Source organism: Merops nubicus, unplaced genomic scaffold (assembly GCF_000691845.1).
Source record: "Merops nubicus isolate BGI_N331 unplaced genomic scaffold, ASM69184v1 scaffold17551, whole genome shotgun sequence".
NCBI classification, from domain to species: Eukaryota; Metazoa; Chordata; class Aves; order Coraciiformes; family Meropidae; genus Merops; species Merops nubicus.
Window position 1 is genome coordinate 505 of NW_008586440.1, and position 15302 is coordinate 15806.

Here is a 15302-nt window from a genome sequence, read left to right on the forward strand (position 1 = left end):
GTAGAATATTGGAAAGGGTAAGGAAAGGTGAAGCCAGACTCAGGCACAAGGAAGAAAGAAATCTTAAAAGTATGAAAATAGGAAATCCACAGGAAGCCCTCACAGACTTAATGGCAGTTAACTCTATGTTTTATAAAGAGGGAATTAAAATTCTTGTAAAACCTTGTAAAATAAAGGACAGAAAATATATAAGTATACTCACATCATCTGTTACTTCTTTTTACAGCATGACTAATAATTTTTTTTTTCTTTTAGGAGAATTGTCTGTCTTTATTTTAATTCTATTATTTTTCTTTTAGTAATATTGAAACTCTATGAACTATTATACTAGTTAATACTGGTGTAAATTTTATTTTCTTAATTGGTTTGACCATCTTCTCTTTGCAGGACCCTCATCCTTCTGGATTAAGACCTAAAAGTGGCCCACAAGCGGGTGGGACCACACTTACCATCACTGGTATAAACCTGGCCACTGGTTCCAAGAAGGATGTTCAAGTTTCAGTTGGTAGCCAGCCTTGCAATGTGTACGTACACTGAGTAAATAACAATACAGAACTGTATCCTAGTAAAGCGTCAACCTTTTCTGGCCTTTAGAAATGACACAAACCCATTGTCCATCTCTTTGTGTCTCATCCTGTGCAATGGAGCTCGTCACGTAACGTTCAGACAGAAACTCTCTCAGAGGCTCCAGCTGGAAGAAGCAGCTGTAAAAACACCAGAGTGGGAGAACTCAGATATCCAAAGAATTTTCCAGTTTGGGCTTTCTCTGCATGACTGACTGCTCCAAATCCATCCATGTTTTCACTCAACATCTCCTCAGTGGTTCCACATAAAATCTTAACCGTCTAGTGCCCCTTGGTTTGTTCCTCTCTGTTCTCTTTCCTTTTATTAATTGCTGCCCTTCTCACAAAAAAAAAAAAAGGAATGACATGAAGTGTGCTGTCATCACATTGTTCTTGTGTCTGTATGTTATTCGTTTTCATATCCTGCATCTTTTTTAGAGGCCCTAAGTGATCTGAAGAAAGTGTTGTCTCCTCTTCTAATTGCTCAGTGCCTAGCAAAAACAGAGCCCTTTTTCTTGTCGTTTCTGGGATACTACAGTAAAGAATACAAATCACTGTAATGTTAGTAACTGAAGATGTTTCCTCTTCTTTTTCTTCTCCAATCTAGCACTGAATTTGGAGATGAGATCGTTTGCATTACAGGACCTAATAGCAAGGTTGAAGATGTTAAAGTCACGATGAACTATGGGGGCACAACAAAAACTGTACCAGAGCTGTTCTCGTATAGGGAGAATCCTACTGTCACAAAGTTCCTGCCAGTAAATAGCTTCAGCAGGTAATAAAATATTTGTCATAGCTTCATTTAAAATTGGGTTAAAAATATGCGTAATTTATAATAAGTCTATTACATATAGAACTGTTTGAAATAAAGTCATGTATGTAGAAATACGTAGAACAGTTTGCAGTAAAAACTCCTGTACTCTAGCCATGCACACAGACGTTTGAAAGTATTCTGTTTACCTCCAAACTTTAATCCCTGCTTCAAAGGCGAATCCTGAAACCAGATAAGGTAATGAGCTTCTTTTCAATGAAAATGTCTCAGAGAAAGGGATTTGAAACATTTCAGCATGATGTCAGAGAACATGATCTTTGTGTTACTTACAAATCCATATCCTATAAGGATAACCTGTATAAAAGGTTTCTAATGAAAAGGTTTCTAACAGTTCTTCTGTTCAGCTTTTAATAAGTAAGCTGGAAACAGAGGATGGTTATGGCTTGTTATCTCTTTGTCCCGTGAGGAAAAAAGTATCACTTTAGGAAATCCAGATCAGGATTCAGCAAGGCTTTTAAACGGCATGCTCTCTTCTGTGGTGGTACTCACCCCATCTGGTAGCTGTTCATTCTGGAAAAAAGCTCACCTGGTACTAAATGTGAAGCCAAAGAAACACTTGCCACTCTTATGTAGTGAAATGGCAGATCATCTGCATAAAAGTCCTTGTAGCATACCTCTGATTTTGATAATCATTCTGTGACAGATACAGGGAAAAACTTGTAACCTTGATTCATGTTGGCCTCTGCTGTTCCCTAATATTCTGGTCTTTCCGCTTAGTGGGGTGCAGTTGACAGAGAGAGATCATGATGTTTCCATTTTATTTCAGTAAGAAGTGTAACATCATGACCTTACAAATTGGACATTAAAAATAAAATTAGCTGTGACTTCTCTTGGAGAAATTAGTATCTGCCTCCTTGAATATTAAGAAGCCTGAAATATGGATTTGCTTTTAATTTGTGGTTTGGGTGGGGTTTTTTGGTAGATTAATAGTGATATACCCCAGGAGATTTAAAAGACTTTGGTTTTTCCTCTGAAACTTACTTTACTGGATTGCCTTGAGGATTGCTATCCCTGTAAATCTATGTTACTTCAGTGACTTTAATTCCTGGTGACAACTTGCATGCATTCTTCTTCTTATGTGAACGCGTTATTTTTTTAAACAATGTGTTGGAAATGAAAGGAAATAGAGAAGCCACGTCCCTAAAGACCTGTGGCAAATATTCTCATCTTTGTCTCTGTGTGTGTGGTAGGTGGAGTGATTTTAACAAAAACATGGGAGACATAAAGCACATCAAGAGAGGCATCAACGAAAAGCCACAAATTCTGGCAAAGCAGTTTGTACTTTTTTTTATTCTGCTGTTTTAAAATTAGTTTGAAGTTGACATTGCTGCTTTTAAATACTGTGGCCATCACCAGGTTTAACAGAAGTCCCTTGTGTAGGAGATCTGATTGTCATAGGCATTATGTAGCTGTTTTCAGTGGAAGTAGTAGCAGTGCAGGATAAAGCAATCTATAGCTGTGGTAGTTTGCCAATGACTTGACTTCTTTTTTAACTCTGCCTTTCAGTGGAGGGAGGAATATTACAGTGACTGGAACCGGTTTTGCGCTCATCCAGAGTTTCTCCTTGGTGGTATATGCAGAGCGTCCAGAAGCAGGGAAAATGAATCTCAAAAGGGTAATTTTCTTCCTTTGCCCCTAAAGGCATCACACGGGATACATAAGATCTGTAACATATAATAACATAACATATAATCTGTTCAGAAAATGGGGCTTGGAGTGGAATAAGGCTCGAACAGATTTTTGGATCTGTTCAGGGTTTCCAGGGTAGAAGACCCTACTCCTGCCACCTTGACGTACATTCACTTGCACCCTGCAGCCTTCTGCTTTAAAATTGTTCTCATTCAATATGAATAAGGATAGAAAAATTAAGCTCAGAGTGGTAAAGTGGATGTATTTCCGAATTTGAAAGTGTTTATTTTTAATTTATCTTTCTCCTTCTTCTCCCCCTGCAAGCTTTAGAGATTTGCCTGAAACAGGACCCAAATCCAGACAATGCTGAGTACTCAGCTTTGCACAGTCAGTGCCTTTTATTTTCTCACACCTCAGTGAACCGAGTCTTTTCTTTCTCGCTTCATGTATATTCCATCTATAGCATGTTCACAAAAAGTTGAGGAAAAAAAATTTAAAAAAAGTCCCAAACCTTTCTTGCATCTCATGTTAAGAAGAACTGACATTACCAAGAGTCTTGATTTCCCTCTCTTCTATGAAGCTCACAATTTAATGCAGTGATTGAGAACTTAAAAGTGATCTTCCAGTAAGAGCATTATAGGATGTTTTCTGAGGCTGGCTCTTCAATTTAAGACTGTCTTGTGATCCATACAGGGTTGGTAATGTGCATGTTTTGTATTATATGCATGATTCAACTTTAGAGCATGCCAAAGCCAGCTGGATTTGGGTCCATCAGAACCCTATCCTTAAAGAATTTTAAGAGGAAAACTGCCTGCATTTCTTAGGCCATAAACTGCAAGATGTAATTAGCTTGATAACCTTGACTTCCAGGACAGTCCCAGGACAGTCTACTTAGCAGTCTTGACAGTGTTTATCAACATTTCTTACCACCCTCCTTATGTATGCTCAGCATCTTCTCAGCATGTTATCTTAAGTCAGCATTACATACAGCACACTTCCTTGATTAAAACTAGAAACTTTCCTAAGCTTTTGTTTTGCTTCCATTTATATGGTACTATCAGAAATGTGGGGGACAAGCTGTTGAATTGAATTTTTCAAAGTGAGAAACTGAGACGGTGATAGAAGAAATGTTGAGGGTTCCTATTAATGTTTTTGGCTGTGGTTGATGTTACTGAAGGACTGAAGGAGTTTCTAGGATAAAAACATTTTTATAATTGGGGGTGGAGGACAGGCTAGCTGAGTAGTTACCCTGAGTAGTTGATTGACAGTTGGTAAATTTTATTCCAAAATTTCACTTAGTAATTGTGTTGAATTTTAGTGAGCTATTTTACAGTGTCAGTATAAAGGAATCTACCTGAGATGCTTAATGGTACAGAAGATGTTCTGTATTAACACTGCCATGTTAACCTCTTCATCATAGAGCAGTTTAATTATATGAGTACAGTGTGGTCCAGAGCCACGCAATGAAAACTGATCTGCAGCCTAAGCTTTTTCTGAAGGCAGCTGCTAGAATATAATGAATCAACAGTTTAGTCCCATCAACAAATTTCCTTCATTTTACTTTCGGAAAATACCTCATACTATGTTATTTCTGCTGTATGGAGAGGATATAAATCAAGTCATTTTATTTCTACAGTCTGAAGTTATCAACAGTTATGTACAGAACCAAGTCAAAATCTAAAGTGTGCATGTTCTTCTTGTGTTGTTTCTTACAGTTTGATGGAAAGCTTGTCACAAGACTCAATGAAACCACAGTGGTTTTTTCTTCCCCACCAATACTGGAAGACCCAGAAAACTATAATATTACCACTATTATTCTAATGGATCATTATCATCTAGTTGTAAAAAATGAGAGCCACTCCTTTGTCTATGTTGCAGACCCAACCTTTGAAAACTTCACAGATGGTATCAAAAAACAAGTCAACAAACTTATTAATGCAAAGGTAAACTTGTCAAGAGATAGTGGTTGCTTATTTTGTTCCTGAAGCATGTCTGGAGTTTTTCCTTCTTTTCTTGTACCTTTAAGAGCTGTTTGATACCATACACAAAATGCTTGGTGTAGAGTCCCTTACTGCTGCTAGATGATGAACATTGTCAGCTCCCCTTACCACCCCACCCCCCAGGTATAGTTGCTATCTTTCTAGCCATACGTTGGGTGTCCTGGAGATACCCCCTCCTGCTGAGGCTGGAAATGCTCTCTGCCATAGAGATCCCAAGGACTGGAGGGGACGTCTCTTCTCACACCAGGAAGGAAAGCAAAGGAGAGGAACTGCATAATTCCCAACCACTCTGCTTTTCTGTACGCTGCACTGCAAATCCCATCTGCTGCTAAAAATGATCCAAATGGAAAGCTGCAACTCAAGATTTCTTGTCTCCTATGACTTTGAGATGATGACTTAGCCTTGTATTTTCTGTCTAGGGCAGTAACCTGAACAAAGCCATGACGATAGACGAGGCCCAGGCTTTTGTGGGTGATGAGCCTTGCAACATAAAAACACTAACCGAAACAGACTTATATTGTGAGCCACCAGAAGTACAGCCTCAGCCAAAGAAACGGCAGAAGAGAGATACCATCAATAACCTTCCTGAATTCATTGTAGGTTATCGTTTCAATAGAATTTAATATCGTGTGTAAGTGACACTGACACAGTGCTTCTTAACTGAAGTAATTTGTTCTCCAAAGTTGTCTACTACTGTGAAGACACTCCTTGCAGTTCTTTCTTCCTCCAGCTTCTCTCTGCTGTCTAGAAGACATCACAGAGAGAGAGCAATCCCAAGCTGCCAAATGCCTTCTACCTTCATTACATAGGAATGTAAAATTGTAGCTAGACAAGCTGGGGATTTTTCTTCCTCTGCTAAGTAAATTAAAATTACTTAATGGAATAAAGTGCTAGTGACCTAAATTCAGAATAAAATATTCAGAAATGTTTCCTTTGTTTGGAAGTTTGAGCTAGAAATTCACTTAGTGAGAATTACTAAGAATTTAGAGTGCAACTGAGAAGTGAACAACTGCCCATGTGCATTTTTTTAAGATAAATGTCTGTGCTTATCTAATCAGGTGAAATTTGGACTCCGGGAATGGATCCTGGGGAGGGTGGAGTATGATACACGTGTGAGTGACATCCCACTGAATCTTATTTTGCCACTGGTACTTATTCCTATGATAGCAATCATCGTCATTTCTATCATTTGTTACAGGTAAGTTCCTTTAATTTGGTGGTTTTGCTGTCCTAAAGCGTTCAAGGTACTTCCTGGTTATTTTCAAATCAGTCTGAAGATACTGTCTTCATCTTTTTTTATGAGCTTCAGAGTTAAGAAAAGCATTTACAGCTGGAAATATGTATGAGCACAAATTTATTCCTCTCACGCGCACCAAATTCCTTGATGTCAGTCAGCCCAGTCCGTCTTTTATACATAAGCACAACAATTGGTCCCAAGGCTTGCCAAGCACACAATTGCAGACTGAGTTGCACACATACAGTCTTGAAATGGCAGCTAAAGTGCCTCTTCTGAAGGAGATAACTTATTCTGTATACATACCCATCAGCATTTACGCTGCCTCAGTCAGCAGCGTAGATCTGAGCTGGATGGATTTGGCTAGAGGGTCATTTTGGCATTTCCAGCTGAGATAAGTGTTATCCACACACAAATTTCATTATTAATGGTGAAATTCTTTCTTTACAAAGGGCCAGAACAATGTCTGTATTTCACTTAAGACCTACTTAACCCAATTTTAAGGTTAGTAATGAAGGCTTCATACCCTCAGGAGGGAATGGATTTCTCTCTTACAATACATATCAATATAACCAAAGTAATGCCAAAGTATGTGCTGTGCAGCACAGATGTTCTCGTGGACCTCCTGCAACCTTCTCAGTTCAGTCTCAGACACTCCTGGGTGGCTCAGAGCCAATGCAGGACATGTTGCAACCAAGCTTGTTTAGTACATAAAAATTGAGCTTCTGTGCTTAATATGTGATTGAAATTATTTGTAGCTACTGCTTCTTGGATTTTAAATCTCTGACCCAAGTAGGCTTTGAAGCAGCAGGCCCATGATGCTGCCAGGTTCATTTACACGAAAGGAAGACTTGGTCCACTCTGGCTGTTCTCCTCCATTTGCTTTCTGCTGCCAGCGTTTAAAAAGAAATCAAAACCAGGAACATGTCCTTCAGTCCTATGGCTTCCCATGCAGAACTGTTGCAAATTCTTTACTTTATGCAGTTTGTAATTTTTTTAAATCTTACCTCTATTCCCTAAAGACGCAAGAGCCAACAAGCAGAACGAGAGTATGAAAAAATTAAATCACAACTTGAAGGCCTGGAGGAGAGTGTCAGAGACCGGTGCAAGAAGGAATTCACAGGTATGACAGATATCTGCACCCCTCTGGGTCCTCTTGAGCAATCAGAAGACAGGCTGGAGAAACAGTGCTAGCTTGCTAAAACTGTCTTCTGGGGACAAATCTTTAGTGGATCTTAATAGTCTTGATTGCTCACATGGGCATACAGCAGATATTTTGCTATTACATATGAAAGCTATAAATAAAATAAAACAGGAAGCTGAGGTTATCAAAAGAAATGGATCATTTTAGTCTAAAGGAAGCACAGTTAGCACCTGGGAAGAAGAAACTAGTTGAGATTGGGGTTACTTAATAGCCATTAATGTGAGTGGCCATTGATACACAGGTAAGAGTGTGTTACAACTTAGTATTTAGCACAACTGTATGTGCCAAGTACGCATATTAAAAACTGTTTTCAAAGGTGCAAAAGTTATTTGCAGTAATCAGCATACAAAGGGATAATTTGGCAAGCTCACAGGAAAAAAACTAGCATTTTGCCCTGTTTATCGTGGGAAAACCTTAAGCTTGATTTGAGGAGCTAGTTAATTGTTCTGTGTAAATGCAGAGGCATCATCCCAGGGAAGGCAGCAGGAGGTGTGAAGGCTCAGCATTTCTACATGTTGAACTATTCATTGCAATGCTTAAATTAGGCATCTGAGTGCAAACATTGCAAATATTGGCCTAAAGGATTACCATGAAATGTCACCTCATTATCTGAATTATACTTGCTGTTGGGTCATGTTGAAATAATCTCTACTGAAAAAAAAAAAAAAAACAAACACACATTTTATTTCTAAAGAGAAATAGATTATTTCATATTGATGGTGGCTAAAAAGCAAGATTGAATTAAACAGCAATTTCAGGTTAGAGTTTTAAATTAATTTAAGAAGCTCAGGGTATCTCAAAGATTTCACCTATGCTGGAAGTGTCTCCAAGTCTTGTTTTTCTGGCATTTCTGAGACAGGATGTTCTTTCCTTGTACCATCTTGCTTTGGAAAAGCAACTCCTTCTAGGTTCTGGGCACAAACCAGAAGCAAATGTTTGAGTCAAGGCCTATTCCCAAATGGCCTTAATTTCAAACTGCATTTGGAATTCTTGAGAGGACTGATAAAGTTTAACAGCCCTCCTTCTTGCCACCTCTCCCATGGAACTTCATACCCCTTTCTGAAAGGAGAAGGTGCCCTTTTCTTGCTGACATGCCCAGTAGTCGGCTACAAACTCCTGGTGCGTGCTGGGTTGAAGGTTTCCTCTCTGCCCCTCCAAGCATAGACACTGTGGAGGTAGATGCACATCCAAGGAGTAACCCAGTTCCTAAACTGCATCCACCTTGCTTGACAGTAAAATGAAACAATGAAGTCCAAACACATTGTGGATCCATACTGTGAAACTGTAATGTCAACAGCACACAGCGCAGACAGTCTAAAATACATGGAACCAAAGATAGCCAAGGAAAGGGACATAAGGCAGGAAGTACAAATACCACAGAGCTGGAAACAACAAGATGCTTTCCTCCTCAGCTTTGCTGAATACTATAAAACAGAGAGGTAAATTAATGAATAAAAGCAATAAAATTGCTGAGACAATAGGTCACTATATTAATTAACATCGTATTGTAGTCAGTCAGCAATAGTGGGTAATTGGAAACCCTTCAGCTAGAATAGCTGCTCCAAAGGATGATTCCCTAATTGTTGTCCCTTTAAAGAACTTCAGAGCTTTTCAATCCCAAAGAAATGTTTCCATCAATTTCAGTGAACCGTTTAACCTTCTTCCTTCCTGCCATCCCCTTCCTTCTAATTAAATTAGCATGCTTTACACTTTAAAACTTTCTTTCCTTGATTGCTGTGTGTTTTTTAAAAGATCTTTTATTGCATCCCATACTCAAAGGGAATAGAATGTGCATTATGTAGAGCTGTGATCAGCGGGGCAGGGTCCAGCTGGAGGCCTGTTGCTAGTGGGGCTCCCAGGGATCTGTACTGGGTCGAGTCCTGTTCATCAATGACCTGGGTGAAGGAACAAGTGTACCCTCAGTGAGTTTGCTGATGGTACATAATTCAGAGGCGTGGCTGACACACCAGAAGGCTGTGCTGCTATCCAGTGAGACTTGGACAGGCTGGAGAGTTGGGCGTGGAGGAACCTAATGAAGTTCAACAAGGAGAAGTGTAAAGTCCTGCACCTGGGGAGGAATAACCCCATGCACCAGTACAGGTTAGGGGTTCACCTACTGGAAAGCAGCTCCACAAAGAAGGACCTTGGAGTCCTGGTGGACAACAAGTTACCTATGAGATAGCAATGTGTCCTTGTGGCCAAGAAGGCAAATGGTATCCTGAGGTTCATTAAGAAAATTATGACCAGCAGGTTCAGGGAGGTTTTCCTCTCCCTCTGCTTTGCCATATTGAGGCCACATCTGGAATACTGTGTCCACCTCTGGGCTCCCCAGTTCAAGGGAGACAGGGAACTACTGGAGATAGTCCAGTGGAGGGCTACAAAGATAATTAGGAGATTGAACATCTCTCTTACAAGGAAAGGCTGAGGGACCTGCGTCTGTTTAGTCTGGAGAAGATAAGGCTGAGAGGCGATCTTACCAATGTTTCAAAAATATCTAAAGGGCAGGTGTCCAGAGGATGGGGCTGGTCTCTTTTCAGCAGTGCCCAGCAACAGGATGAGGGGCAACAATAACAAACTGGAACACAGAAAGTTCCACCTCAACAACAGGAAAAAATCCTTTACTGTAAGGGTGACAGAGCACTGGAACAGGCTGCCCAGAGAGGCCGTGGAGTCTCCTTCTCTGAAGACTTTCCAAACCTGCCTGAACACACTCCTGTTTAACCTGCCCTAGGTGATCCTGCTTTGGCAGGGAGGCTGGACTAGATGATCTCCAGAGGTCCCTTTAAATCCCTACCATTCTGTGATTCTATGGATTTTAAAAAAAAAAGAAATAAAAAAACAAAAACAAAAACAACCAAAACAACCCACACCATAAGAAAACAATATTGCAGTGTCTTTTATTTGGCTTTGTGCTACAATCCTACATTCATATTTATGAACTCACCCAGATGTCCATTAAGGTCCTTTTTCAGATAGGCAGCAACAAGGAAACCACCTGTGCTAAAGGCAGTTATCCTCATGTCACCGTAGGGTTAGCTGTGGTTCTAGTTAACAGGATAATTGGTAAAAACAGCAAGAGAAGATGTGAGACAAAATAGGGGTTTTGGTGTTGAGTTGCTTTTTTTGCCATTATAAGGCCCCCAAAGAGATCATGTTTCCCAGAAAAGCTGCAGGCTTTTTTTAAACAAACCTTTAAACTGTATTGCATATTCCAGATCTAATGATAGAGATGGAGGATCAGACAAACGATATCAATGAAGCTGGAATTCCAGTACTGGACTACAAAACCTACACAGACAGAGTCTTCTTCTTGCCCTCCAAAGATGGCGAGAAGGACGTGATGATTACAGGGAGGCTGGATATTCCCGAGGCCAGGCGGCAGACTGTGGAGCAGGCTCTGAACCAGTTCTCCAACCTCCTCAACAGCAAGTCATTTCTCATCAATGTGAGTACTGAAGCTGATTCGCCTTGTCTCTTAGCTAGGCATACCTATATGTGCAAGACAGTAGGTTTGCAAGCACAACTGAACCAAAATTATTAAAAATCAGTGATTTTCCTACAGTTCTGGTTCCCCAGTAACTGCTGCAGATACGTGGCATCACAGACAGAGCTTCCTGGTGGGGTGGAGAGGCAAGATTGTATTTCTACGCCAGGTCACATAGTATGGAGTTAGTCAACATTGCAGTGGCTGTAGGAAAACAGATATTACCCAATCTGGCATAAAAGCTGCTGTTACAAGTTTGTTTTAGCCTTTTTATGAAACGTGATCAGATTCCATCCTGGTTCATCACAGGAGTCATCTGCGGGCAGCCATCTGCTGGATCCGTGTCCCAGAGAGGCAGAGGCTCCTCAAGTGGCCTATTCATCAAGATTGATAAGTGCTCACAGCAGCTCTGAAGAGACTTCTAATTGCTCACTCTCAAAAACTGAGGCTGATTGTCAGACACCTAAATATAGATTTAAGCTTCTAACTTTTTCTCCTTTTTTAAATGAGGCTCCAGTGCTGAGCTAGTTAATGGTAGTATTACAGTTTGTGGCAGATGAGAGTGCATTCCTGGGAGTACTTAGATTAGTGTCTCTGTAATTTGACGTGAAAGGACTGGGAATTCGGAGGAGAGAGGAGCTGATTTTTTCTTTTAAAAAATTGTCACAGAACACCTTTTTTTTCATTTAATTAAAGCATCCTTTTTAGATAAGGCTTTGGTTAAAGTATATGAGCATTCCTTAGGTTGGGCTGGTACATTGTGTGTATCTAAAACCAAATTAGAGGCAACATTTTATTACAAGTAGTTTTTTCCAGATTTCTGAAAACTATTCTGTTCTGTGCTTAAATTTATATTAAAATAATATTGCTTGTCTCCTTAGTGGAGACAAGTGTTGAGGTTCTTCAGAAACCTGCCGTCTGACTTGATTTTACATTTGTTTTCTGTTTCAGTTTATTCACACGCTGGAAAACCAAAGGGAGTTCTCTGCTCGAGCTAAAGTGTATTTTGCATCTTTGCTGACAGTCGCTTTACATGGAAAACTAGAATACTATACTGACATCATGAGGACACTGTTCTTAGAACTGATGGAGCAGTATGTTGTGGCCAAAAACCCAAAGCTGATGCTAAGAAGGTTTGAATGATTGTCATCTTTTCGTTTGCCATGTGACTGTATTAAAATGCCAGCTATCCATGAAAGTCAGAAATAGCCTCGCCCAAGACAAGTTCACCAGGAGTAGCTGTGAAAGGCATAGGCAGGACTGCTGGCAACAGATTTCCTTATCCAAATACTGTGATGTGGAATCTACATCGAGCTCACCAAAGCATCTACTGTGCTTCAAAATGCAATACTGAACATTTCACTTACTTTTTAATCTAATTTTATTCCAAATGATCTAGCATTTATACCACACATGATCCTCGTAATGAGCACATATAATCAGCCTGCATTGTGTATGCAGTGAGAGCTTGCTCTCGTGTTTTAACCCTGCTGTTATCCCATACAAATTACAAAAGACCATGCTCTGTGTATGTGGTGGCTTGGTGATCTGTAGGTTGTTTGCCAGTTACTGCACAACTGGGTTAATTTTTTAGCTCTTACAGCATAGACCCAATTTAAGGTTTTGCATAAAGGATGTGTGCTTTTCAGTAATGAGCTGAAAGTACCCAGGAATGGTGAGCAATACAAAGCACTTATCCTAAAGCAAGCACATGCTCTCAAGACTATAGGGAAATCATTGCATTAGGAGAGTGCATGCAGTTAAGCATATGAAAATATTATATTTCAAGCAAGCAATGTTTTTCTTTACAACTTTTTCATTAAGCACACTCACCATACTTGGGGTTGGTTTTTTTTCCAGATCTGAAACAGTTGTTGAGAGAATGTTGTCTAACTGGATGTCTATTTGTTTATATCAGTACCTCAAGGTAAGAGTCGAAGTCTGTTGCCTGTGGGGTTTTTTTATCAGTAAAGCTTAAACATGCTGCATTGAGTATATCATTTGGGTTTGCTTTATTTCATTTCCATTCCTCTAAACAGGACAATGCCGGGGAGCCTCTTTATAAATTATTCAAGGCTATCAAACACCAGGTAGAAAAAGGCCCAGTGGATGCTGTACTAAAGAAAGCAAAGTATACATTGAATGACACAGGCTTACTGGGAGATGATGTAGAGTATACGCAGCTGGTAAGTGGAGCATGATTAATAAATTATGAAATCATTTTTTCATTTAAAATTAAGCCCTGTAGTGTTAGGTTTGTACATTTCTGGACTGCTGTGATCTGAATAGAAATTCTGGTCCTGGGCAGGACTGTTTATAGCTTGACCAAAGCAAGTCTCCAAGCAGGAAAATAGAATTATGAAGTATCTTCTAAGTGTTAAATGCAAGTCCTGCCACAGTAGAATCCATTTCAGTAAATCCCTTTCATAATTTTCAAAGTCTGTCTAAACAGTGGTCAGGGTGTTTGGCTCCTGCCGTTTTCCCATCTGATTTCAATTGTTTTTTGCAAGAATTCTTACAGTAATGTTATGGTTGAACTTCAAGTTGTCTTTCTCCCTTGTGCTTATTGCTTGTCAGCATATCAAACACAATTTTAGAGATCACTTAATTAGCCTACCAGGATGAGCTCCTCTACAATTCTGTGAGACAGCTCTCCATTCTCCGAAACACTTCATAAACCTGTTTCTGCATTTGTTCCTGTGTGAGTCAAACTGTTCTGAACACAGACAGACCAAGTGGCATTGGAAGAGGTGTATTTTCACCTAAGGAAATAATCCCCTACAGTGATGAGGGCAAGCTGCCTCTACAGGCAGTTCTGGAGACCAGTGTTCAATGCTTCAAGTGAGATGAAGTGGACATCCCTGCCTCAGGAGTTCCCCATCTGAGCTCTACCACCAGTGCCATGGCCCAGTTCCCTTCCCTTAGGAATTCTGCTTTGACTTAGTTCTGTTCATCGCCACAAACTTCCATCACTTTTTCAACCAGATTCCAGCACATAGATTCAATGTCTTTTTAAAAAACTGAAGCAGCCTGCTCTTCAGATGTTGAGGGAGTGTAAATGCTAATTTTACTCTTTCTGACAGTCTTGCTGGTCAGTGTAATGAATATCAAAGATGCACAGACTGTCCTTAAAAGACCAACACAGGATTTTTTTTTCCTCCCTGATTTCTCTTTTATTGATATGTTAGGAGTCATTTGTGGTTGTCTCCAACTGAGAAAGATGCAGTGACATATCTGCAGTCTGGAAAGAGAAACTTAATAAAAAGCTTTATTAAGTGCTGGTAAAAAAAAAATTAAAAATCACCATTTTGTGTATTCTGAAGGGATGCTGATGGGAGGGCTCATGTGAGGAGATAGCTGTAGGACTTTCACTCACAGAATTATTAGACTATGACCTGGACTGCCTGGAGGAAAACAGTGCTGGGCAAGAAGAAATATTTTAAGTTCAAACGATATTTTGGGGATAAGCTGAGTTGTCATCTTCATATCTGAGCTGAAAGTGCCACCCATAGAAACCACACTGACTGGAAATGCTGGTTATATTTTCTCTTTTGTACAGAGAACAAAATTTACTTGCACTGTACATCATGTAAGATTTAATGGCAATAATTCTTCCTTCAGTCTGTTTCTTTTCACAGAAAAAAAGCCAATGCCTGCAATTAAGCTAAATGAATGCAGCGTGAAAGCAGAAAATTTTTGTATGCAATCAGATGTAGGCACAACAAGCATACTAGCTAGATATTAAATATTATAACACTGTACAGTAGCAGTATTTGGTCCAGATTTACAAATTCCCCACCCATCAAAGATTTTATGTGTGTGCATGCATGGAAGATGATGAGATATTTGTGTATATATATATATGTGTCATGAAAGATTATGAAAGGGGTTACTGTTGCTGTAAATCACTGGGGTCTTTGGTGTGATGGTGACATTGTTGTGGTAGCTGTGAACAGTTAGGGAGCATTTGTGCACCAAGGTAAGTTAAAACATGAGTTTAATAGTTCACATCTGCCTGAATGTGTAACATGGTGGGAAAGTATGGTACAGAGCAGTTGTCTGCTCTCTAATTGTTCTTATTTAAAAGATTAATCTGTTTTGCATCGCTGGTTACACTGACATGCTGCATACTGAACCACCAGCAAAATCATGTCTAATTACCATAAAGCTAATAGGAAAAGGAAGGTGAAATCTCATGATTAGCTTGAGAGTTCTGTCAAGGGACAGTGCAGTCATGTTTAATTTGACTGTGCTGTGGTGCAGCTTTCCTTCACTGTTTAAAAATATCATCCATGCAAGTTTATTTCTGAGGTTTGAGATGATAAATTCAGGCATTATAGTTGGCAGGACCATATG

General features: G+C 39.7%; 1 protein-coding gene across 1 annotated transcript in view; it reads left to right on the forward strand.

The window, feature by feature from the left end:
- Positions 1–331: 331 nt before the first annotated feature.
- Positions 332–15302, forward strand: part of PLXNB2 (plexin B2) — a gene marked incomplete at its 5' end in the record, with an annotated part of 32989 nt that continues 18018 nt past the window's right edge. The window contains 11 exons of the mRNA XM_008948659.1: positions 332–524; positions 1171–1338; positions 2902–3010; positions 4740–4967; positions 5444–5620; positions 6083–6222; positions 7281–7381; positions 10678–10907; positions 11898–12079; positions 12807–12873; positions 12986–13132. Of these exons, the coding sequence (XP_008946907.1) occupies positions 332–524; positions 1171–1338; positions 2902–3010; positions 4740–4967; positions 5444–5620; positions 6083–6222; positions 7281–7381; positions 10678–10907; positions 11898–12079; positions 12807–12873; positions 12986–13132 (1742 nt within the window). The remainder of the gene's footprint in view (positions 525–1170; positions 1339–2901; positions 3011–4739; positions 4968–5443; positions 5621–6082; positions 6223–7280; positions 7382–10677; positions 10908–11897; positions 12080–12806; positions 12874–12985; positions 13133–15302) is intronic.